The 25,292-nt window shown below is 36.7% G+C and overlaps 1 protein-coding gene across 1 annotated transcript in view; it reads right to left on the bottom strand.

Moving 5' to 3' along the window:
- Positions 1-1,416: 1,416 nt before the first annotated feature.
- LOC106081368 (23 kDa integral membrane protein-like) overlaps positions 1,417-25,292 on the bottom strand; it is a 37,620-nt gene continuing 13,744 nt past the window's right edge. The window contains exons 2-5 of the mRNA XM_013243266.2: positions 5,564-5,755; positions 2,353-2,514; positions 2,087-2,284; positions 1,417-2,025 (exon numbers count right to left, since the gene is read on the bottom strand). Of these exons, the coding sequence (XP_013098720.1) occupies positions 1,954-2,025; positions 2,087-2,284; positions 2,353-2,514; positions 5,564-5,755 (624 nt within the window). The 3' untranslated portion in view covers positions 1,417-1,953. The remainder of the gene's footprint in view (positions 2,026-2,086; positions 2,285-2,352; positions 2,515-5,563; positions 5,756-25,292) is intronic.

Here is a 25,292-nt window from a genome sequence, read left to right as displayed (position 1 = left end):
TCGTGGCAAGAGGATTTTCAGTCACCTGCAATCCGCCAGACTTTAGTCATGTGGTCGATAGTTCCTCAGGCAAGTATTCAGCAACAACTGCTGAGTCCTCTCTTGATTCCCCAACCTCAGCGCCTCTATAGACCTTCAGTTTCAACCTGTTCAATCCGTAGAATACAACCCCTTCAGACTGGTTGAGGTCTGCGAGGCAGCCGGAGTTTAGAACGAATACTGCATGTCTCCGGTCACCATCAGCCTCATGCAAACTATCAATCTTCCAGTCGGTGGTTGAAAGAACGGGATAACATTCCCTTAGTCTTCCAAGTATGGATTCAGGATCTGAGGGAATGCTTGGTATCTAAGCATGCGCCATTAGTCGAGAAGAAATAAATTCATTCTTGACTAAATCCCGTGCCCCAGATCTCATCAATATTTTTCCGGGTGCAACGATAGATTTCAATTGAGCGTTGATTCCCAAGGGCAACTAGTCTGTATCGGCCTCGATACCAGCCTGCATCGCCTCAAACTGGAGTAGACCCAGGAAATTCCGCAAGTACATCGAAGTATACTGACGACAGTCCATTGACTATCCCACTGCAATTATTCCTAGGTATGCAGCCCTGCTCTTCTCCCCTGTCGACAACTGCCATCACCAAACTGTCCATGGCGACATTAGCAAAGGTTCTTGGACCCATCTTACAATTGTTCGCTCTAGTTCTTTTAGGCATCGGATGCCCTCTAGGTGACCGCAGGCTTTTGGCTGACTGCGGTGCAGTTTCCAGATCACGATGTGTAGTTGTTGGGGTAGCCGGTGCAGCGAATCCACGAGCCCAATTTAGGGAGTCTCTCTCGCTATTAGTGAAAGTCTTAAAACGCGTGTTGGTTTGCAGGAGAAGGCCGATGGCCTACGCAAATTATAGGCATGCGAAGATAGAATGTCTTCGTTTTTGTTCTTAAGTCGCGAATCAGGTGTCTTCTTCAAAAGCCCCTGCTTACCGTTCGTCTGTCGGCTAGGGGAGCCTGGAGCAGCCGCTCCACCAGTCGAGGTTTCAGTAGCAGACAACATGCTGCGGCCTGACACCAACACCGCAACTGTTGAGCCTTTGGAGTCCATTCTAAGCCTACTCCCGGGCTCCAGATCTGCCGCTTCACTGAAACAGACACAGACCATCAACTGCCTAATAGCTATCATTAGTGGATAGCACTATCGATATAATTTTCTAATAATAATGAACTATTACGAATTACAGAAAAATTCTTGCGGAGCAAACGGTTCAAACAAGAATCTCCATATGCAAAGTAGCCTACAATTGATTTTATTTAAGCACCATATTCCATATCGCCCCCTACGATATAACTGGAAGAAGAAGTCAAAGTTCCATGCGTCCCACGTTTCAGTAAATGTATAGAAATCCCATGGCAGCAAAATTTTTCAATAACTTTTTTAATTGCATCAATTAAAAAATTAATTCTTTATTCATACTTATGTTACCTTAAACTTGGTGCAATGCTATTATTCTTCGTTTCGTGTAAGTAAGTTTGTATGTAAAGCCTAGTACTGACTTCGACTTTTCACACGAACAACTGTCAAAACGCGCTATAATAAGTCGATGACGAAGATAATGCGAACACATTCAGTACCAGTGGTACTGAGTTCTATGAGCAAAATATTGTAGTTGCGATATGTCGCTGTATCAGGGTAAATTTTGCACAATTTTAATTGCAAATGTAATTAAATGCTCACGAAATGGACCGAAGCAACTCGGTTTCAATACTGTTGTCTTTATTGTGTGTTATTGTTTTTGGACTTTTGTTTGTGTTCTGGCCGTCGGATTTCGGATTTATTTAATAGGCATTTTTGCTGTGAATGAGGTCAGTACTAGGCCTAAGTCAAAATAACATAATTGAAATAAATATTTAATACAAATGTTCGTTTTAAATCTGGACCAATATGTCTTGATGCGCTTAGAAGTTCGATCTGCGGGCATTATTACGCACTTGGTTAGCCAAACAGCAAGCGAAAATGAAGGCGACCAGCTAAAAATATAATTGGACCATATTACACATAGGAACTCCATGCGGAGCGGTTATCACTCACCTCAATTCCTGCCACACCCAAACCAGCATAGCGGATGATATCAAAATTCTTTGTCCAAACTCTGTCAAAGGCTTTCAGACAACCTGGACGCAAGAGTGCTTCGACAATGCTACAGTTTGTGGCTGAGGCACCGCAACAGGACTTAGGCACACTTTCGCCAGTGTAGTCTGTTGGTCCATTGTAACCGCAGCATTTTAACTATCCAAGCAAAATTTCATATTAAATGGCACAATTTTGAAAACAAGTCTAAGTGTGTTGTAACTTACGCTCAATTCGAGTCCATCCATAAGGCTCCGGTCGCTTTGTCGCTGATCCCAAATAGTCTTTATGCTATAATTCATGGCATTCAAAATATCCTGGCGTTTAACCCATATAATGATCACCAAAGCCAACTGACATAGGAACAGGAGGAACATTATAACCGAATACTGTGAAGAAATTTAACATAGTATTAGTACTCTATTTTGCATTTGGAAGCTTTAGACATAAGATAATAAGAAAATTCCAAATTTGTAAGTAAGTTAAATATAGGTTAGGTGGAAAGGAGGGTGCAAAATATAGTCCACCATTATGGACATACACCTAAGCCAGTAATCGGCTTGTCATGCACTCTAAATACCGAAAAGTAACATCGAAAAAATCTGTTAGGAGTTCTGTGCTACTCACAAAATGCCTAATCGTTCTCCCCTTTATGCCCCTAAGTTGATTCAAGATTAGTATGGTATCCTCATCCAAGTGCCAGAGTCTGTTAATCGCAACAGCTGGGCATTGACATTGGAAATGTTCCAAAGTCGCATTATCATCCTCACAAGCTCTACACACGCTGTCATCTGCCGCATCTATTCTGAATAATCCTATGTATCCCGCAAAGAAAGCCATACTCACGGACTTCTTACTTCCTCTTAGTATTATATTCGTCTTCTCTTGTTCTGAATCCCCCATCGGATTCTCACTCTATCCTATGGGATAGAGTAGAAACTCGGACTGCGAAGCCCCGAAAGGCTTCTCATTCATCAAGTTTATATAAATATGTTTCCCTCTTGCTCTAATATGGTCCGGTGCGATGCGAATATTGCCATGCGCAGAGAAGGCACTAAACTCATTCTTACCTTACCGTCTTTATAAGAATGACCTTACCGTCTTGGTTGTCGTACCCCTAATGGCGGATATACGAAATCCATCTAGGTTACCTGCTTCAGGACTCTCTCAGACCTAATCTGTACTTCTATGGGTCGAAGATCTAGAACCGTATCTAGTGCATTAGTAAGCATGGTTCCCATCGCCCCGCCATTGCCAATGTAATATGTTATCGGAACCTATTGTAATGTCCTAACGTTGGACTTCTTCTCCGTCGCCGTCCACCAAACTACAAAGTAAGTATTGGTTTAATTACACTTACATAGATCCAGTGGACTATCTTCAGGACCAATTCAAACCAGCTGTCCGTCTAGCATACCTTTTCGGATATCGAAATTGCTTTTTGTCTTCCACGTTAGCAGACAGATTTGCAAATGCAAATTTGACCATGAACATTCCATTAGGGAACGAGAGCAGATTTTCTAGGACCGATAAATATATGTGCAAGTAAAGTTCGGCAGGGTCGAATCTTTTGTACCCTTAACTCAATATTTATAGGTAGAATGTTAAAAATAACTATTTCAGGTTATAATGAGAAGTTTTCATAGATTTTCAAAAATATTTAGTAGAGTGTCGCTTCAAGAAGTCAAATTGTGACGGCTTGGACCATACAGCCAAATTGCTTAACTATGGCACCCTCCTCAAGAACTTAAATCGGAAGATTATATCGAGTTATAGACCAACATCGGCCAAATCGGGGCCCTTAAGAAGTTGAATCGGTATGTTTATGCAAAATTTCCATCGGCTAGCTTCACTCGTCCCAAAGTGTGGGTGCTTTTGACACAACATTAATATAACGATCGAGCATAAATACATGTACTTTAGACCAATATTTCGAGGTTTTATAAACATACTAGCTGAACCGGGCCCGCTCCGCTGCGCCTTCTTTTATGGATTTAAATTATCCTTTGAATATTTATTTTCGATAATTAAAGAGTTTTTAGTGAAATAACATGCTACGTAAATAGTATATGCATATCGCTTGACTAACAGTATAACAATATAAGTGCCTTTATCGGAGTCCAATTTGATCTTTATTGGACTACGAATTTTACTCAGAGGGTTTATGTCATTTAAGTTTGGATGTTAGATGTACTCCATTCTTAAAAGTCTTTATTTCAGCCCAATATTCTCATGATGTCCGATTTAGGGGTGTTTCCGGGGAGGAGGTGGTTCCCCAGTGCTCTTCTCTCAAATAAGGAGAGTTAATAGGCGTCTCCCAAAAACTTGGCCCAAAAATGGTTATCAAATTCGTTTTCTAATCTCAAATACCTTTCATTTGAGCCACATATCGGCATGGTGGGTAAATTTTTACCCTTTGGGGAGTTTTTTGGAGTTTTTTTTCCACATTTGGATATCAGATTCGTATTCTACTTCCAAATACCTTTATTTGAGCCCCATATTGCGATGGTCAGTAAATAATTGCTGTTTGTGGGGTATTTTGGGCAAGGGCTACCCCCACAGAAAATTGGTCCCAAAAGTGGGTATCAATTCCGTGCTCACATTGACATGGTCGGTAAATTAGAGCCGATCTGTGAAAATTTCAAGAAAATCTGTTCAACCGTTTTTGAGTCTATAAGAAACACACAAACAAACAAACACAAATTGATTTTTATATATAAGATAAACCATATGATCGTTTTTGTTTCTTTTCTACCCACGGGCCATGATATATCCCCATATAGACTGAAATCCAGAATAAACCTTTTGACATTGCTTTATATGATAACATATAAGCTTTGACCTCAGAATTTGATTAGATATCTTGACATCCGTGTTAAATACTTTCCAAGTGGGTATAGCTGCTAAAGAGAACAATGTCCCGATTTGACTTCTTAGGGTTTTAGATTGCCTTTTTATAGGATTTTGCTGGAATTGGCATTGATCCATGAGTAAATAAAAACAATTTTTTTAACGAATTTTACTTAAATTTAGAATAGTTGGTACATCTTTTTATAAGCTATGGATGGGATCAAAGACCTGAGCAAATATGTTTTAAATGAAAATTTCTTAAGCTCTTAAAATGAGTAATTTTAATCGATTTCGGTAGGAGGCTTTTCAATTAAAATGCCTACTTAGTCCACAGATTACTTGCTTTTACAAAATATCTCTTCGTGTCTTCTTCAACTCCTTAGTAATGAATGCCTTGTTGAGGTATTTTGATTTTATCTCGGTTAACTGCTAAGCTAATGTTATCGATGTGGTCAAAATCGTAGACACTAGTCGAACTTGGACATGTGATATCACAAGCTTACTATATCAACAGCATTTATCACGAACATTTTTCTTGCATGAACGGCGAATTTCGTTGATGAATACAAAAGAGTAAGACATACATACCGTCATTGTACAGCAACTATTTTCTCTAATGGCTCCGCAGCATCCTAAGAAGGAAATCACAAAGATAATACAACCAAGGACCAATACAGCTATGGGAACTGAGTGAGATTCATATGTGCTCACTACATCTTTAATGTCCCCAATGCTGGATAGCATAATGGATCCAAATATGATGAGTAGGATACCACATATCTGCAAATATAACAAAAAAATTCGATCAATATGAGCATTATACAGTACACTGCGGACAACAAGTAAAAAATGGTAAAAAAATGTGCTATGGTCGGCCGAGCCGAATCTTGCGAACCCACCACCATGGAGACGTAGACTAATCGGGAGATCGGTTTATATGGGAACTATGCAAATGCAAATTTGGCCCATGAACATTCCACTAAGGAACAGGGGCAAACTTCTTACATATACCAGGTTATAAACTGATTTGGATAGTGCTTACCACGTATGTTGGAAGTCATAATAAAAAAAATCCAAGTCGGGAGATCGGTTTATATGGGAGCTATATCAGATTATATACAACTCCATGTTTTTCTGGCCAAAACTAGTTCAGTATTTTATTTGTAGTTGTAAAGCCTTAATAGCTTTGAAAATAGAAAACTGATCGTTGTGCAATTTTCTCACTGTTTGCAGTAGAGGATATAAGCTTTCAGAAAGAGTTTGTTCATAATACACGGTGGGCTATTCTGGGTTATAGTTGACCTCTAATGATTTCTTCAATACTTAAACGCACATAACTTTCGATCTACCGCACCGATTTTATTGTAATTTCTTTTTAACGAAAAAGCTTTTCGAGATGGACTTTCAATCGCTAAAGTATATGAATAATTATGAACATTTAATAAATTATTTTTTTAATCCCTCCCTATGGTGGAGGGTATAAAAACAAAATTCAACAAAATACTAAATTCATCATTCTGTTTGTAACTCCTCGAAATATTCGTCTAAGATCCCATAAAGTATATATATTCTTGATCGTCATGACATTTTAAGTCGATCTAGCCATGTCCGTCCGTCTGTCTGTCGAAAGCACGCTAACTTTCGAAGGAGTAAAGCCAGCCGCTTGAAATTGTGCACAAATACTTCTTATTAGGGCTTATCAGTCCATGTTTTGATATAGCTGCCATATAAACCGATTTTGGATCTTGACTTATTGAGTCATTAGAGGGCACAATTCTTATCCGATTTCGCTAAATGAGGTGTTTTATTATGACTTCCAACAAATGTGCTGAGTACGGTTGAAATCGGTCCATAACCGGATATAGCTGTCATATAAACCTATCTGGGGTCTTGACTTCTTGATCGTCTAGAGGGCGCAATTTCTATCCGATTTGCCTTAAGTTTTGCACGACGTGTTTCGGTATGACTTTCAAAAACTGTGCTAAGTATGGTCTAAATCGGTCCATAAACAGATATAGCTGCCATATAAACCGATCTTGAATCTTGACTTCTTGAGCCACTAGAGGGCGCAATTCTTATCCGATTTGCCTGAAATTTCGCATGACATGTTTTATTATGACTTTTAATAACTGTGCCAAATATGCTTCAAATCGATCCATAACCTGGTATAGCTGCCATATAAACCAATATTGGATCTTGACTTCTTGAGCTTCCAGAGGGCATAATTATTATCCGACTTCTATATGGATGGTTCTAAACTAAACTACTAGGTGGGCTTTAGGGTGTACTCTAAAGATCTAGAACTGGTCATATCGAAAAGGTTAACCCACCACTTCAGTGTGTGTCAAGCGGAGATCCTTGCAATTAAGGAAGTGTTGGAATGGCTAAAATATAATGTCATAATGACAATTGGCATAAAAATCTTCTCAGACAGCCAGACATCCAATCAATTCCTGGAGAACGTATTTCTGAACACAAAAACCGCCCTCGACTGTCACTCAACGAGATGGCTGAACAGTTCAAATTCACCTGTTCTGGGTGCCAGGCCACAGAAATATTCCAGGGAATTGTAAAGCGGACGAGTAAAGCTTGCGAGACCAGGAACTACACTTAACCAAATTTGTTATTCAAAACTGCAAAAATGTTTGCTAAAACAGCAGTATTTGTCTGCTGAAAATGGAAAAGCATTTTTTTGGAAATTTCTTAGAAATTTTGTTGGAAGAGATTCTTTTAATTTGTGGAATATTATTGTAAAGAAGCTACCTGATACATCTATTGGTATTTATTTCGAAATGCATTAACAATGCAATAGCTCGCATTTTTGTTATTGCTCTGCTAATGTGAACATGACTGGAATGGCTTTGGATCTAAATTTAAAGAAAAAAGGTTATGGAAAGTATACATTTAGTGGTGATTATAAACATCCACTGAGACACACATTTACATATGTGTTCTATTTTTTCTTCTATCATCTCCTTCATAATTAAGCAGCCGTCATTATCAGCTAACAAGAGATTTTCAGAAAAAAGCCTGCTACTCTGAAATTGCAGTACTACTGCTGTAATAGCAGAATTACTGCTACAATAGCAGCAAAATTAACTACTAATATTCAGCAGACAGTGTTTGCTATTTTCAGCAAACTTTTTTTATGAGCATACCTTACACATTCCAGGAGAACTGGAATCTGTGGTTATGACTCAAGCGACAGTTTTCAGTACCAGGCCCGAAGGACATTGAATGATAGATGTCATGAATGATTTGCTGTCACTGGAAAGAACAGACGTCTCAGTCATTGTGTCCGTCGTGACAGGTCACTGTCTGATCAGAAAACATGTTGACAGACTAAAGGTTGCCAGTAACGACTTTTGCAGAAGCTGTGAGGACATCGAAGAAGAAGAAGAGACTATATAACATCTTCTGTGTGTGTGTGTGTGTCCTGCACTGGCAGTCAAAAGGAGTTCCATTTTAGGTTTTCATTAAATTGAGAACCTGTCTGATTTAGCGGATGTGAAAATACGCAAGTTGTTGGGCTTTTTCAAGTGATCTGGATGGTTCAACGGTAGGAACTAGAACTGTGGTATCACATTAGACGAAAACGTCTAGGTGAGTCTGATGGCAGATTGCCACTTAACCATACCTAAAAAAAAACTGTTGCTTCTCTCTTTTTGTAGTGTTTTTGACTGGAATAAACTAAAAATATGTCAAAACTTCATTTTTACTTTTGGCCACAAAAATAGGCTATTGGAACCATAGTGCACCGACTTGGACCATACTTGCCATAATTGTAACCGAACACTGCTTGCAACATTTCAGCCCCATCGAATAATAATTGCGGCTTCTAGGAGCTCAAGTAGTTAAATCAGGAGATTTAACAATTTTTAATAAATAGAACAATATTTAATAAATATTTCAAAACACTTATTCGTCCAGTCAAGTAATGCGCAATTCTTCTAGAAGAGAATTATAGTAATTTTCCAAACACTAATGATTTTCTCGCCCACATGATTCCTGCGCGATTCTTGGATTATCCAAGACTCTTTTGGTTAAATCGTTAGCAACTCATATGAAAGATTCGCGGAACACTCTTCCAGAAGCGTCGTCTAAAGGACACAACTCCTCACGACAGGGGTATCGATTATAACTCTCGTCGGCGACCATAACTTCCATCCAGAAGATTAGCGGAAGATTATTTGGTTATGAAAAATGTTTGCAGGGTAATACAAACAAACCCACACAAACCAACACACACACAGTTATGCTTGAATAAGCAAGAGAACAGCTCAACTATCCAATGGAGAGGGAGAATGTCATACTCATCTCTCACATTAAGAGAATCAAAACAAGGCACATTAATAAACTTAAAAGACTACAACAATAACCGCAATTTGAACCCGACTTTAAAAACCACAGTTCGTTAACAACACAACAAATTAATTGATTCAATTAATTTTTAATTGAATCTGGAAAGTTTTTCAAATTTGTTGCTGAAGTAAATTCAATAAAAAACTATTTTTCCCCAACAATAATTTTATATTTATAATATTCTATAAAGCCAACATTTGGCTGAGGCCAGGGCAGCCTTCAAATTATTTTTCTTAAGGACAAAATTGTAGTGAAATTCTTAGTAAAAACAAAATTTTAATTAATTTTTTCTAAAAAAAATTTTAATGATATATTTTTAAGGACAAAATTTCAGCTAATATTCTCTTACTACAAAACTTCAGCACGGGCCGGAACCCTCTCGAAGTTTTTTTATGACAAAATTTCTTTAAAATTTTTTTCTAAAAACAAAATTTGTATAAAAAGAAATTATTTAAATTTCTTTCTAAGGACTACATTTAAATAAATTTTTTTAAGGACTAACTTTCAACGAAAAACTCTCTAAAGACAACCTAACCACGAGATTATTTTTTAAAACCAATATATAAAGTTTGGTTAACATTTTTAAAGTCTTTTTATAATGCTTATCTGTCCCAAACAACATTTTCCTAAAATTTATTCTATAGACAAATTTTAATAAATATTTTTAAAGATGTCCTATTTTGATGAAATTTTATCTCTATTTATAAAAGAGACGCGTGATTGACTGTTTGGCTGACTGACGGATTAACGCCCAGCCCAAACGTCTAAAGCTAGAGTCATGATATCTGGCATGAATGTGGGTCTTAAGTCGTTGGTGCGCGATAAGACGGGGTTTTGTGATATTCGTACGTTACGGTACTAGTACCGGAAGTGGGAAAAATGGTACGTTTAGAATCGCAATTGGTACTTTTTGGTACCTTTGGAATTTAGGCACACTATAGTAACCTAAATTGGGATGCAAAAAGAGTTTTTGGACATTTGGAAACAAAAAAGTGCCAAAAATGGTACGAAATGGGTGAACTTTGCATAGGGCGAATGGGTAGAGCTAGAACTTCGAAATTTGGCTTAAATGATGGTTGTTACGAAATAAAGGGGATAGATAGAAAAAACATATAAAAATAGTAATGTAAACGTTAGAAACGTACGTTTAGTACCGTATTTGGTACCATTTCATACTTTCTTTACGGATAGAATTAGAGCTCTGAAATTTAACATGTAGATTCTACTAAGAAATATATGTTGGCCGACTAAATAATTTTTAACAAATCAAACATTTTGGTACCAAAAAAGTACGAAATAGCTACTTTACTTTGAACGGTGAAGGGTAAAATAAAAAAATTTGATCGAAATCATGACAAATATACGACAAGTTGTACCAAATATTAAATTTTGAAATCGTACAAGGAGTGGAATAAAAAGTACTTAAGTGCTGTTATTGGTACTTATTAGTACTTTCTTTATAGAGCGACTAGGAGATTTTTTTGACATTCGTTTATTTTGATACAAAAACGTACAAAGTGGTATTTTATTTACAAACTGAGCTACATCTGTGACATTAAAGATACTGGTACATCTTGGCAGTATGTAACGGATGACTAGAAGATTGTTTTAAAATTTGTACATTTAGGTATTGAAACGTAGGTAGGTATTAAACGGGCATATGCTAGTATATTCATAATTTAAAGAATTTTTATTAATGTAGCAATTTTTTCAAATATTTTTAAAAATTTTTGAAAAAAGAAATCTTTTTATTTCGTAGGGCCCTGCAACAAAAAAATAGTTTTCTTAATATTTTATGACATTTAGCGAAGAAAGCTCGATTTTATGATTTTGGCATAATATTGGGTTGCCCAAAAAGTAATTGCGGATTTTTCATATAGTCGGCGTTGACAAATTTTTTCACAGCTTGTGACTCTGTAATTGCATTCTTTCTTCTGTCAGTTATCAGCTGTTACTTTAAGCTTGCTTTAGAAAAAAGTGTAAAAAAGGTATATTTGAAGTTCATTCTAAGTCTTATTAAAAATGCATTCACTTTCTTTTAGAAAATCCGCAATTACTTTTTGGGCAACCCAATATATAGACCATCAAATGCAACAAGACACTAAAACGGATTCCAGAAATCTCACTCCTAAGGATTTGGAGAAATTTTTTCGTTTGATTTTTGGGATATAAAAAATTGCTGACTTTTGACAAGTCAATTTTCTACCAAAACATGACGAAATAAATTGTTTTAACTGGTTTCAGTCGTCTATTTACGCCAATTCAAATTTCATTACGATACCTCTTTCCTAACTCGAGCTAGAATTTTTGTAAGACAGCTCTATTCATGGATATTTTTCGTGGTTAATGTGAACCGGGGCACACGGAGCAGCAGCAAGAGCCGTTGCAGTTGCATACCATTGGAAGCCATTAATACAACTTCCAAAAGATATTTGCACTGTGTTGGCAATCAGTGTAAAATTCAGCTCTGACTTTATAACCAAATGCCAATGCCGATGTGTCAGTTCCTACAACCAATAGCACCACAATTTAAAAAAAAAAATTGAGGTATCCTTACCAAATTCACAGCAACAAGAATTTTGGCAATTTTCGATTTAAAAAAAAATGGGGTGGGCAGTGGGCCCCCTTCCTAAATAAAATCCTGGCTACTTCCTTGGTATGTACCATACAGATGTAAAAAGAGTAAAAAAAAATTGTCATTACAAATTTCACTTAAACCTTATGAAAAATACGAATACTGTGCCCTTAAGAAATAAAATTTCTTATGCTTTATTAAGCTATAGTCCGTTATAGACCATCTTCAAAATTAACCTGCCTACTGAGAAAGTCTGAAATGAATCCAGCATGATTACAATATGCCAAAGACATCTTAGGCTTTCAGGATAATCAAGTAATAAAAATAAATTATTATATATTATATAAATTATTAGTGGTTTACACGTTCTATGGTGGTGGTAGGTATAACAAGTAAAAATATATTCAAATTGAGCATGTACTAACAGTATTCTCACAAAACATTTCCAAGTGGCTAAAATTTGTATTCAGTATCACAGTATGGTGCTAATAATTTATAATTAAAATGTACTAAAAAATTGTGAATCTTGGTAATAAACTTGGCTCAATGATATTACTCATCTATTTACGCAAGAAAAAAAACAAACAAGACCCCAAAACACTGATAAGAAATTTGACTCATTTGTTCTCATTCATTGATTCATTCGTTCACATTCTATGCGATGTTTTTGAATGTAAGACGTCTTTTCGGTGATCCGTTTGTAACACCTCGAATAACTGATCTGGGACCTCATTAAACATAGTTTTGATATTCTAACTGGATCTGGATAGTTTTGATATTCTAACTGGATCTAGCCATATCTGTCCGCTTGCAATTTTGCACAGACATTTCTTGTTGATGTAGTTCGTTGGAGATTGCAAATTAACCATATTGGTTTGGTATAGGAAATATTTTCTAAAGGATGATTTTTTAAGACCTATAAGAAAGATTTTCAAAAAAAAAAACGTAAAATACAGAAAATTGCATAAATCTTTATTTTAATCGATAGTACGGTCCATATAATTTAATGTTTGGAGATTATTTCATGCAAATTTAAAATGTGACTCCGCCTCAAATGTCCGCTCCGCTTAGTCCAATGTTGGCATACTACGTCATGACACGAATAAATGCTCCATTGTTGTCTTCCAATGCATCAATAAAAACGTGTTTGTCTCCATAGGCATGAGCTTTATCATAGCCTTATAAAAAATAGTCTAAAGGCGTTAAATCGCACGATCTAGGCGGCCAATTGACCGGTCCTGAACGTTCATAATACATTAAATGTTGGCATACTCTTTCCAACATTTCGACTGGTATCTCACGAATAAATATTTCAATGTTGCCTTCCAATGCGCCAATTAAAGCGTGCTTGTCTGCATAGGCATAAGCTTTAACATAGCCCCATAAAAAATAGTCTAAAGGCGTTAAATCGCAAGATCTAGGCGGCCAATTGAGCGGTCCCGAACGTGAAATAAAATGTTTACCGTACTCGCCTCTCAATAAGTCCATTGTTACGCGTGCTGTGTGGCATGTGGCACAATCTTGTTGAAACCACATGTCATGCAAGTCATGCTCTTGTATTTTGGTCAAAAAAAAGTTGGATTTCATCACACGGTAGAGCTCGCCATTCACAGTTACATTAAGATTTGCATCATCTTTGGAGAAGTACGGTCCAATGATGCCACCAGCCCATAAACAACACCAAACTGTGACTTTTTCTGAATGCATTGGTAGCGCTTGCAATGTTTCTGGCTGATCTTCACATCGATAATTCTGATTATTTACGAACCCATTGAGCCAAAAATTAACTTCGTCGCTGAAGAAGAGGAAGAGCGCGATGAGCTTTCTTAGCAGAGCACGCATTTTGAATATAAAATTCAACAATTTGCAAGCGTTGTTCATTTGTAAGACGATTCATTGTAAAATTATATACCAAATTGAGGATGTTTGACAATGAAACAAAACACGAAACGTGCGTGAGCTGTTTAATCTAGTGTTGCCAAAAATATATTATCTAAAAAATCACCCTTTATATGAAGTAATCCTTCGACTTTACTTCGTGGGCCCCTTAAAACCGCAATTATTAACGAATTGGTCTATAATTGTTCATGTTGTGTTTCTTATGACTGCCAAATCGGTGTATAACCACATAAACCGATATCCCGATTAGAGAATTTGAGCCCCTGGAAACAGCAATTGTTGTCCAATTTGACTGAAATATTGCACATAGTATTCTGTAATCCACGGTTAGGATGATCCACGATTAGTCTTCAACGGCCTCAAAAAGCTGATTTGCAGCAATATTGCACGTAAAGTTAACATGTGCCCTTCAAGTGAGTGCATTTGTGCAAATTTTTATTATTGGGTTGCTCAAAAAGTAATTGCCGATTTTTTAAAAGAAAGTAAATGCATTTTTAATAAAACTTAGAATGAACTTTAATCAAATATACTTTTTTTACACTTTTTTTCTAAAGCAAGCTAAAAGTAACAGCTGATAACTGACAGAAGAAAGAATGCAATTACAGAGTCACAAGCTGTGAAAAAAATTGTCAACGCCGACTATATGAAAAATCCGCAATTACTTTTTGGGCAACCCAATTAAATTCATGGTGGTGGGTTCCCAAGATTTGACCCGGCCGAACCCAGCACTTTTTTACAGGTTCTTCCTTAAAGAGCCTTCAGCAAGGAAGAAGTGGTTCGAGGGGATGTTGAACCCATTGAGCCAAAAATTAACTTCGTCGCTGAAGAAGAGGAAGAGCGCGATGAGCTTTCTTAGCAGAGCACGCATTTTGAATATAAAATTCAACAATTTGCAAGCGTTGTTCATTTGTAAGACGATTCATTGTAAAATTATATACCAAATTGAGGATGTTTGACAATGAAACAAAACACGAAACGTGCGTGAGCTGTTTAATCTAGTGTTGCCAAAAATATATTATCTAAAAAATCACCCTTTATATGAAGTAATCCTTCGACTTTACTTCGTGGGCCCCTTAAAACCGCAATTATTAACGAATTGGTCTATAATTGTTCATGTTGTGTTTCTTATGACTGCCAAATCGGTGTATAACCACATAAACCGATATCCCGATTAGAGAATTTGAGCCCCTGGAAACAGCAATTGTTGTCCAATTTGACTGAAATATTGCACATAGTATTCTGTAATCCACGGTTAGGATGATCCACGATTAGTCTTCAACGGCCTCAAAAAGCTGATTTGCAGCAATATTGCACGTAAAGTTAACATGTGCCCTTCAAGTGAGTGCATTTGTGCAAATTTTTATTATTGGGTTGCTCAAAAAGTAATTGCCGATTTTTTAAAAGAAAGTAAATGCATTTTTAATAAAACTTAGAATGAACTTTAATCAAATATACTTTTTTTACACTTTTTTTCTAAAGCAAGCTAAAAGTAACAGCTGATAACTGACAGAAGAAAGAATGCAATTACAGAGTCACAAGCTGTGAAAAAAATTGTCAACGCCGACTATATGAAAAATCCGCAATTACTTTTTGGGCAACCCAATTAAATTCATGGTGGTGGGTTCCCAAGATTTGACCCGGCCGAACCCAGCACTTTTTTACAGGTTCTTCCTTAAAGAGCCTTCAGCAAGGAAGAAGTGGTTCGAGGGGATGTTGTGTTTTGTAAGAGCAGTTTTCTCCAAAATTATTTGGTTGACCCATTCAAGTGGGTCTTGGACTACCATGCACACATATAAATGCCTTAGACATACATTCGTCCCCTTTACGCCAATCAGAATTGGAATATATTTTCCCTAGATCAAGCTAGAAATAAGTTGGGGTATTTTTCGACCCATTCTTCGTTAGTAGGTCATTCGAAATGGAAGAAGTGCTATGTAAGCTGGTTTAAGCGAATTCAAATTAATTATTTTACGGAAAATATGGAACCTGAATGAAGACTGAAACTTTCACTTTTACAACACACCACATTCGAAAAAGGTTCTCAGTAGACGGTTTATGACAGGAGAGCCATTAATTTTTGAAGATTTTCCTGTATCATAACCTCAACCTGCTTCACCAAAATTATTTTCGCTATCACTTTATAACGGTTCATGGTAGAGCTCGGCTAAAGTAAAAATGCATTCTTTATCAATATTCTCCAAAATGCAAAAATCGAAAAGGTGCCACTTACATCATTTTCTCGGGATGGGCATAAATTGTAAAAACCAATCCTCTATTAACTGAGAATTTATGAATTCATATTCACACAATTAATTGCATCCAAGAGTTAGCTCGGCCGAACTTGACTCATTTTTATACCCTCCACCATAGGATGGGGGTATACTAATTTCGTCATTCTGTTTGTAACTACTCAAAATATTCGTCTGAGACTCCATAAAGTATATATATTCTTGATCGTCGCGACTTTTTATGTCGATCTAGCCATGTCCGTCCGTCCGTCTGTCTGTCGAAAGCACGCTAACTTCCGATGGAGTTAAGCTGGCCGCTTGAAATTTTGCACAAATACTTCTTATTAGTGTAGGCCGGTTGGGATTGTAAATGGGCCATATCGGTCCATGTTTTGATATAGCTGCCATATAAACCGATCTTGGGTCTTGACTTCTTGAGCCTCTAGAGGTCGCAATTATGATCCGATTTGCCTGAAATTACGACGGTTCCACTCATGACCATCAATATACGTGTTTATTATGTTCTGAATCGGTCTATAGCCCGATACAGCTCCCATATAAATCGATCTCTCTATTTTACTTCTTGAGCCCCCAAAGGTCGCAATTCTTATTCGAATTGGCTGACATTTTACACAGTTCTCCAACATATAATTTAATTGTGGTCCAAACCGAACCATATCTTGATATCGCTCTAATAGCAGAGCAAATCTTTTCTAATATACTTTTTTGCCTAAGAAGAGATGCGTGGAAAAGAACTCGACAAATGCGATCCATGGTGGAGGGTATATAAGATTCGGCCCGGCCAAACTTAGCACGCTTTTACTTGTTTCTTGTTTATACTGTTTATGAACTTGGAATCAGTGTTTCATCGTTATTCTTATAGGATCGAGACATTTCGGTCCGTCTGTTTGTTGAAATCACTCTACAGCCTTAGTTTAAAAGATGTACCCTTTATATATATCTTCCGATAAGAAATCTTGAGTTCGTAAAGACATATTTTTGCTTCAATTTCAATGAACAACCGTGCCGAGTTTGGAATTCCGATTTAAGTGTTTGAACCCCAAAATTGTGTTTTTATTACCCATTTTTGCTATTACAGTGAGTTGCATGAACTCCTTAATTTCTGAGTATGGGCCAGATCGGACCACATAGCCCTAATTTCCCATTGAAAGCGTTGAACGCACAACAGAAATTTGGAAGAGATCCCTTTGCAACAGTATTTGGCTCCTTGACATCAATGACTTTATATTGCACTCTTAACGAATACACGGAAATGACAAGAAGTGAATAAATTTTGAGTTATCCCCTGCGATTTTGTCAGTAATTAACGCGAACAATCAGCGGTATTGAGTGGAGAGTCTCAGTGAGAGGCCGGGCGGCACCGGTTCTTGCACAAATACTGAGTCCTTATGAAGCTCGGATCGCCAACTCTTCATGAAAATGTGGCTAAAACAACAACAACAAGAGAATAAAAACCTACCAATTTTGGTAGGAACCTACCTAAAACGGCAGCACTGCTTGGAATATGTATATCCAAACCCTAAATATGGCTATCCAAGGTTACGCTTTACAAAAAGTATGTTTAAATATACTAAAAAGTGCCCAAATGCGATGGTGGTGTAATAGTTCTATGGAAAATAAATGTATTCAACATTGTTGGAACAAAATCTATTCTAAAGGTGTTGTTGTGGACATTATAAAATGACAGTCGGAAAAAGAACATTGAAAATACGGTTCCGACTTTAAGTTCATGTTATAAATTTTTCCAGAGGGAGGGAGATTTAAAATATCCACTAAACGAAATTCATGGCAAACTTAGGCTTTGCTTTTCTAGTGTTAAGACCGCTAGACACAAGGTCACAAAAATAGATCGATGATATGATATGAAACAACAAGCTTCTGTACCTGGAAACATTCATATTTTCACTTGTGTCTATTTGTTTATCATCACGCATATAGAATTTCGACACAGTATGATTCATATCGAGCCAACCGACCCTCACCTACCTTCGATCATGGATAAATAAGTCACAAACATAAGTACACGTACTTGAATAACTAGCTGATTGGGCAAAACTGTTATCAATTCGAACGATATTGAAGAAAAAAATTATTTGTTCTGTTAGATCATTTCAAATAACTAATTACTGAGAACAATTAAAATTTTGAGCAAAAATGTTTGAAGATATTTGAGCAGAAAATATGAAAAACTAACCGTTGTCATGCAAAATATAAATAGTCATTAAGCGGCAATTATTATGGTATGTTGGAATATCCAAAATAATGGTTAATATTATTTACAAATCTACTTTTCCGATTGGCCAGGAAAAAATTAAAGTTAATTAGTTGAATTAAAAAGTGGTAACATGGCATGAAGATATGGAGTAGTTGCCCTCACGCAATTCTGTGGTACTCCGTTCGGAAAGGGCTATAAAAAGGAGGCCCCTTATCGTTGAACTAAAACCTAAATCGAATTAATATGTGAAAAGTTTGTCCCTGTTTCTTAATGGAATTTTCAAGGGCAAATTTGCATTTGCGGCAATTTTCTTTGTAAGTGATTGTCAGTTAAAGCTGTTCCATTTTCAGTACCCGACTTCATTTATCACCAATTTTAGTTTGAATACCATCTCCTTTCCATTGACTAGAAAAGTCTCTTGATTTGTCAGATGCCTTCATTAAAAGATGTGAAGAACCTGAATATCTTGAACTGTTTATTATGGAGTCAACAGAAGGGATACTGATTAACGTCACACAGCTGAAAATAATTTCTAGTTTCAAACGTAGAATAGTCGCAGTCTGCCATCAGACTCACATAGACGTTTTCGTCCATTGTGATACCACATGAATAGAAGACGGAAGATGCCTTTCTACGGTTTCTACGATTGGACCATCCAGAACCATTCGTATAGAACTTTTCGTAACTTTTTTTACCAGGGATATTGAAGTTCCAAACAGTACTTTTTTATCAAACAGCGGCTCAGGGTGTTATTCACACATCGGACATTGTATGAAGGTTAACACAGTGTCCGTATCTGCTACGTGACCAAAGAGAATGCTACCTTAGCCTCACAGCAGGGGTCGCAGCAATTTATCTAGCCACGATGTCCAGAAGCATTAGGTGCAGCATTAAGTTCAGTGCATCAGATGATGTTGTCATTAGTGCGGCTGTGATGCACAAACAATCCATCCTTTGGATCCGGTTGAGTATTGAACAGTATGTGGACTTTTGAAGCGCCATTATATTTAGGTCAGTCAACTGCAGCATACACCCAGTGCCTACCACACGGTTTAAATCACCAACTTTGGCTCTCTTGCAGCTGTATAGGAAATTCGTTGAATTTCTTGCACTTTCCAAAATATTTAATTTGTAATTCAATTTCTTCCCTCTCAAGGAGACAGGTGCCACCGTTGGTAACTTGTATCCCCTGCTTAAAAGAACGACTCCCGTATTGGACGAATTTGCGCTTAGACCACTTTTTCATAGATTTTATGTTTACCCACAACATTTTTCCTCTCTTAGGTGACTCCTAAGGAGGAAACAAAAGAAAATGTCAGATTTTCAATCGTTGCACTTAAAAGCAATTTCTTTCAGAGTTTCCCTACTTTAAATTACAAAAAAAAGTCACAGAACGATTTACAACAAAAGCAAGTACGTTGAAACAGAGTTGCTTATGATCCAATTCGTAAGCAATTAATTACATTTGTAATTAGTTGAATCTACTATTTTTCTCATAGAACTCAGTATCACTTCTGCGGAATGTATCTGTGTTCCTGTAATCGCAATTTTTTTATGGTGCCTTTTAACAGTTGTTCGGATGAAAAGTGGAAGGACGTAACTCTTTCGCCTTCGTGTGGTAAGGTTTTCCTGCTTTTGGAGTAAAAATGAACTTTGTGTCTCTCCATCGCACAGGAGACATGCAGATACCGAGTATATTTCCCTAAGTGGAGGAGCCAGTCTATCCCACATAGCTTGTAATTCAACTGGTAATACACCATCAGGGCCTGGCGACTTAAAGCAAAGATTTTCGACTCAGACACAATTAGATCAACTACATCCAACGAATGCATATCATTGACATCTTCTGTCGCCATCTTGCCCGTTGGAGATTTTCCCGGGAAATGTGTATCAATGGATTTTGAAACTTTTGTCATTTAAATCATAAAAAATATTTTCACACAACAAAAAATTGTTTGAATTGGTAACACTTATTGACGGGTGCCCTGTATATGTCTTTTTTTTTAGCTAAATACACTCTTTGTTCAAATTGCAATTTTGCCCATGAAAAGGAGAAAAGAGTTTATAAGAGTTTTTTATTTGCCCAAAATCGGTTTTCTTCCTAACTTTGTATGGAGAAAAATGCTATCCTCGTTTTCAAGCGCAAAATTGCGTTTCAGTGCGTTTTATTTTCCCCTAAAGTTCGTGTTTTACAGTGACAATCAATATTTTTCACGAAGGCCAAAAATGCGTAAAATCCGAAGTGGTATCCATCCATTGCACATGAATAGTGCAGGAAACTATGGGGCTGATGTGGGCGAAAAAATTAGCAGCGTTGTTTTTCTTTGTTTGGTTTCGAATATCTACCCACCCACCTCTTACAAGCTTTTCATCTTATCAACATACGAATTAAGAAAAAATGACGTAATCATTGCAATCATAGATGAAAAATTAAATGCACTAGAACCCCGGTTTTCCTTCTTAATGAGTGCAACAGAAACATGCAACACAAAAAGGAAGGAGGAAATTCTTTTTATGAATCTTAGGTAGCAACGGAAATTGAAATGAAAATGACTCAAAGTGAACTGTTAAAATAGGGAAGACTCACAAAAAGGAGCTCAAGGAAGTGGACAAAATGAATTGTTAACATATTAGTGCCAATGGAGCCCAGTCATAGGGACCATAACTGGAAGCATTCTGTGTATATAAACTGATTACTCTAATTTGCACCAACCATGTGCAAAAAAAATATCACGATTTTTTTTTTTTCAATTTAAAGTGTAATTGAAAGTAAAAATGTTTTCATATAAAAAATTAATTGAATACATTTTTTTTTTCGTTACAGTGATTGAAATTTTGACAATTTTCAATTAAAAAATTATTATCAATTTTTTAATTGAATCTAAACTTTTTTAAATTGCTATCGTGATTGAAATTTTTGTCATTTTCCATTAAAAAATTTATTGATTCTATCATTTTGTTAATTGAATCTGAACTTAAAATTCAATTACGATCGTGATTGCAATTTTTAATTAAAAAATTAATTGATTCAATCATTTTTTAATTGAATCTGAAATTTTTTACCAATTACGATCGTTATTGAAATTTTGGCAATTTTCAATTAAAAAATTGCTTGATTCAATCATTTTTTTTTTCAATTTAATCTGAACTTTTTTCTGTTACGATTATTATTTAAATCTTTGTCATTTTCAATTTTCAAAATAATCGATTCAACAATTTTGCAGATATTAAACCGCCCCACACCGCTGTGGACATACACCTAAGCGAGTAGTCGGCTACAAAATTGTACAAAATTCTAATTGTTTTCCATGCCACTCCCCTAAGTTGGTTCATGTCTGGTATAGTGTCCCCACATAAGTGAGGTATCTGTTAGACGCAAAAGCCGGGCATGTAAAGGTCATCATGGCTACTAACTTGTTTTCTTTTTGTCACTCAATTCGTTCGCCAATTCATTGACAACAGCTGATTTTATAGAGGGAAAACATCTGCTTTCATTGAGATGGCGAACGAATCGAGTGACAAAAAGGAAAAAATTTTAGTGCTTCAGGCAATATGTTCTTTCAATAATTTTTTAATGGAATTAGAATCTCTTAGAGCCGACAACAACAACAACAACAACAACTGCCCGTGTTTGAAAAAGCCTAGCCGCTTAAAATTTTAATAAATACATTTTAAAATTAGAAGATAAAACTCCCCAACAAATAGTGTTTCGACAACCTTTTTAAATTTCCAGACGCAATTCTAACCTAATTAATGATCAAAATATGCATATTAATGGCATAACGGCTTCTTTAGGCATCGATCTAGTTAAAAGGGGTAAGGGGTAGTTAAAAGGGGTAAGGGGTAGTTAAAAGGGGTTAGGGGTAAGGATCGAGCTAGCTATGCAGAAGGGTCTAAAGGGGCTTGAGCATGGCATATGACTGGGCTAGACCTAGGGGTCTCAATGTCAACCCAGAGAAGACTGAAATCTGCCTGGTCACGAGGAAGAAGAAGGTGGGCCAATTTGAAGCACCACGTTTCCTCAATAAAATGATTTCGATATCTGAAAGGTCATATACCAAGGAGTGATCTTGGATTGACGGAACCGTGGTATTGCCATCTGGAAGATCATTGTACACAAATGGATCAAAGCTAGAGGAAAGAGTGGTCCTGGGGGTTGACATTGAAAACCCGGGGACTAAAAACGGTTTTAGACTGCTTGACATAACACGGTCACAGGCAGAGATCCCGGCGATCACTGAATGCATGAGGTGGTGTTGTGCATTTTTACGGCCATATGGGCAATAACAACCAGGACAGTAGTCACGAACAGTCTTGCGTTGTAAGAAGGAAATTAACGACTTCTTTTAGAATCGCACGATACGCATCGATTGGGTGCCGGGCCATAGCGGGGTAAGGGGGAATGCAATAATAGACGGATTAACAATGAAGGCCAGAAGACTGCGTGAGCTATGCACGCGAATTAACATAGTGGAACAGCGAAACGGACGGTATGTCCACGAAAATCCTGTGATGACATCCAGATTGTGAGAAAACGAGGCTATTGCTGAAAGGAAATATGCTGGACGTCAGTATAGCTTACGGTATCACTACAGGGCACATAGTTCATTCATGCAAAATCGGTGCGGCAAGTGATAGCATGTGTAGGGCATGTGGGGAAGCTAATGAAACGTTGGAGCAATTCCTATGTCATTGCTCGATTTTTGCGACTAACAGACAACACGACCCAACTTAGGGGCTTAGTTAAAAAAAAAACAAATATGGATTTTGTATGTTGCACGGAATTCCTGACTTCGATTTTCTTTTTCGATGTTACTTTTAAGTATTTAGAATCGATTACTGGCTTATGTTAGTCCTTGCCTTGCATAACATGTAAGTGGGAACGAGAACTTCCATAAGGCTTTTATGTTATATAAGAAATGCCAAAAGACTGTTCCCCTGATTTATTATATGGCTATTTTATGTGAAAATGTTCATGGGTATACACAGATGTATGTATGTCGTCTATTTGCTCTACAAATAAACTTTTACGGGAATATGAGATATAAAGGTTCATTACGAAAAATGCGTAGATAAGATAATAAAACCCATTGTGTACCATTTACTTACTTATACAAATATCTGAGGAGTCAAAAGCAGAGATACTCGTCGTTTTATACCCAGGTGGCCAAAACCTCGACACAAATGAAGATTTGACAATAGCGATCATTGATTTGACTTTACCAAATTTGTTTGCAATTTGATAACCAGATATGATATGCAGAATTGTAGATTTTGTATAAAAGGGACGGCTGGTTATCGAATATGTTAAAGTTGAAAATCGGCGATTTGAAATAATGGAAATAAACTAGCGTATTAACAGAAACAGGTAGGAGATACTAGACGAATATCGGCAGAAGGTATTGACTGGGGAGTTTTGGATGACGACAATTTCTCTGATCATCGTTGCCTTAGCTGCGGCGCTGGTGAAAATACAGAAGGAAATGAAGGAAAGGGTAGTCAGTTGTAGACCCGAAAAAGAAGTGGAAAGTGTGGAGGACATTCGAACCTCCTAAATGACTCGTATTATTCTTCATGTGATAGGAGCAAACTAAGGGGAAAGGTGGCAGAAGACTCTTTAGTAAAAGAAGTTCACTACAGGAATATCGTAGGGCATAGGATAGCATGTACGTCTGAGTACGATTCCTGGCGAGAACATGAGAAAAAATGTAAGCGTTGGTTACCCTCTCGTAATGCTGGCGACATATGTGAGGTATTCTGCCATGTAAAAACTTCTCTCCAAAGGGGTGTAGCACTGCGGCACTCCGTTCGGACTCGGCTATACAAAAGGAGGTCCCTTATCATTGAGCTTAAACTTTATTGGATAGCACGCATTCATGGAAATGTACATTTGCACCAGGAATTGAAAAAATATCGATGGCACTATCGTAACTAAAGATATTTTACAATTTTGTTTGTTTCTCTTTCGAGACGAGCTCAATGATCGGAGATGCAAATGGAAAAGGAAAGCCAAGGCTCGCCCTAACAGGCAAAAAACTTGAAAAAAGATATTTTATTTTTGGTCTGCACATCGGTTAATATTTTTCCTATCGATACTATCGGAAAAATAAGAGATCCGACACTGTAAGATACATTGTACCTATAGAGGGCGCTATTTTATTTCGATTTGGCTAACATTTTGTACAAAGATTTCTCTTGCGAATTTCAGCTGACTTTATTAAATTTAGTTTTATTTGGTCTGAGCACTGATTTGGCTTCTATGTAAATCGATTCCTTGATTTGTACTTCTCACTTTCGTTTGAAATATAGGTGATCGGAAATTAACGGTGTATTAATACTATCGATATTTATTATCCGAAATATCGATAATAACGAATGTTGCGATTATCGATGGGGAATTACTCATATATTTAAAGATTGATACTATATTCGCTTTTCGCGACGAAAATCAATGTTTTTCGCGATTACTTTTATTTGTTTAAGTTGTAATCAATCACACACCCCAAGATGTAATAATCTTATATTAAGGTATGTGACAATGCAATTGTTTTTAAATATATTCGAGGGAAACAAAAGAAATATATATATATATATATATATATATATATATATATATATATATATATATTTAGATAATAGATTTTGAAGCTAAGAACTTGATGATTTTATTCAATAGGACATTCCCTCATTACTCATAGTAAAATTTTGAATAAAGTATTATTTTTATCTTCCAAGTAATCGCTAAAAAATATTGATATTCGTCGCAAAAAGCAAACATAGTACCAGCCTTAAGTCAAAAACTCTTTGACTGATCGAAAGTTTCGACTCATTTAAAGCTAGGTCCACGTTCGTGTCAACAGCTGACGCATAGAATTTTTTTCCGTCTGCTTTTGGAGCCATGGGATGTTGGTATAATCATTCCGTTCTAAGATCTTGATATACTTATATATGACGCCATAAAGTTTATATACTTCATCATCTTGACATTCTAAAGCCGGGTTTCTCATTCTCCGGTTA

This window comes from Stomoxys calcitrans, chromosome 5 (genome assembly GCF_963082655.1).
Source record: "Stomoxys calcitrans chromosome 5, idStoCalc2.1, whole genome shotgun sequence".
In the NCBI taxonomy this organism is placed as follows: domain Eukaryota; kingdom Metazoa; phylum Arthropoda; class Insecta; order Diptera; family Muscidae; genus Stomoxys; species Stomoxys calcitrans.
Note: the sequence above shows the minus strand (reverse complement) of the source record. Positions and strands in the feature narration are given on the sequence as shown.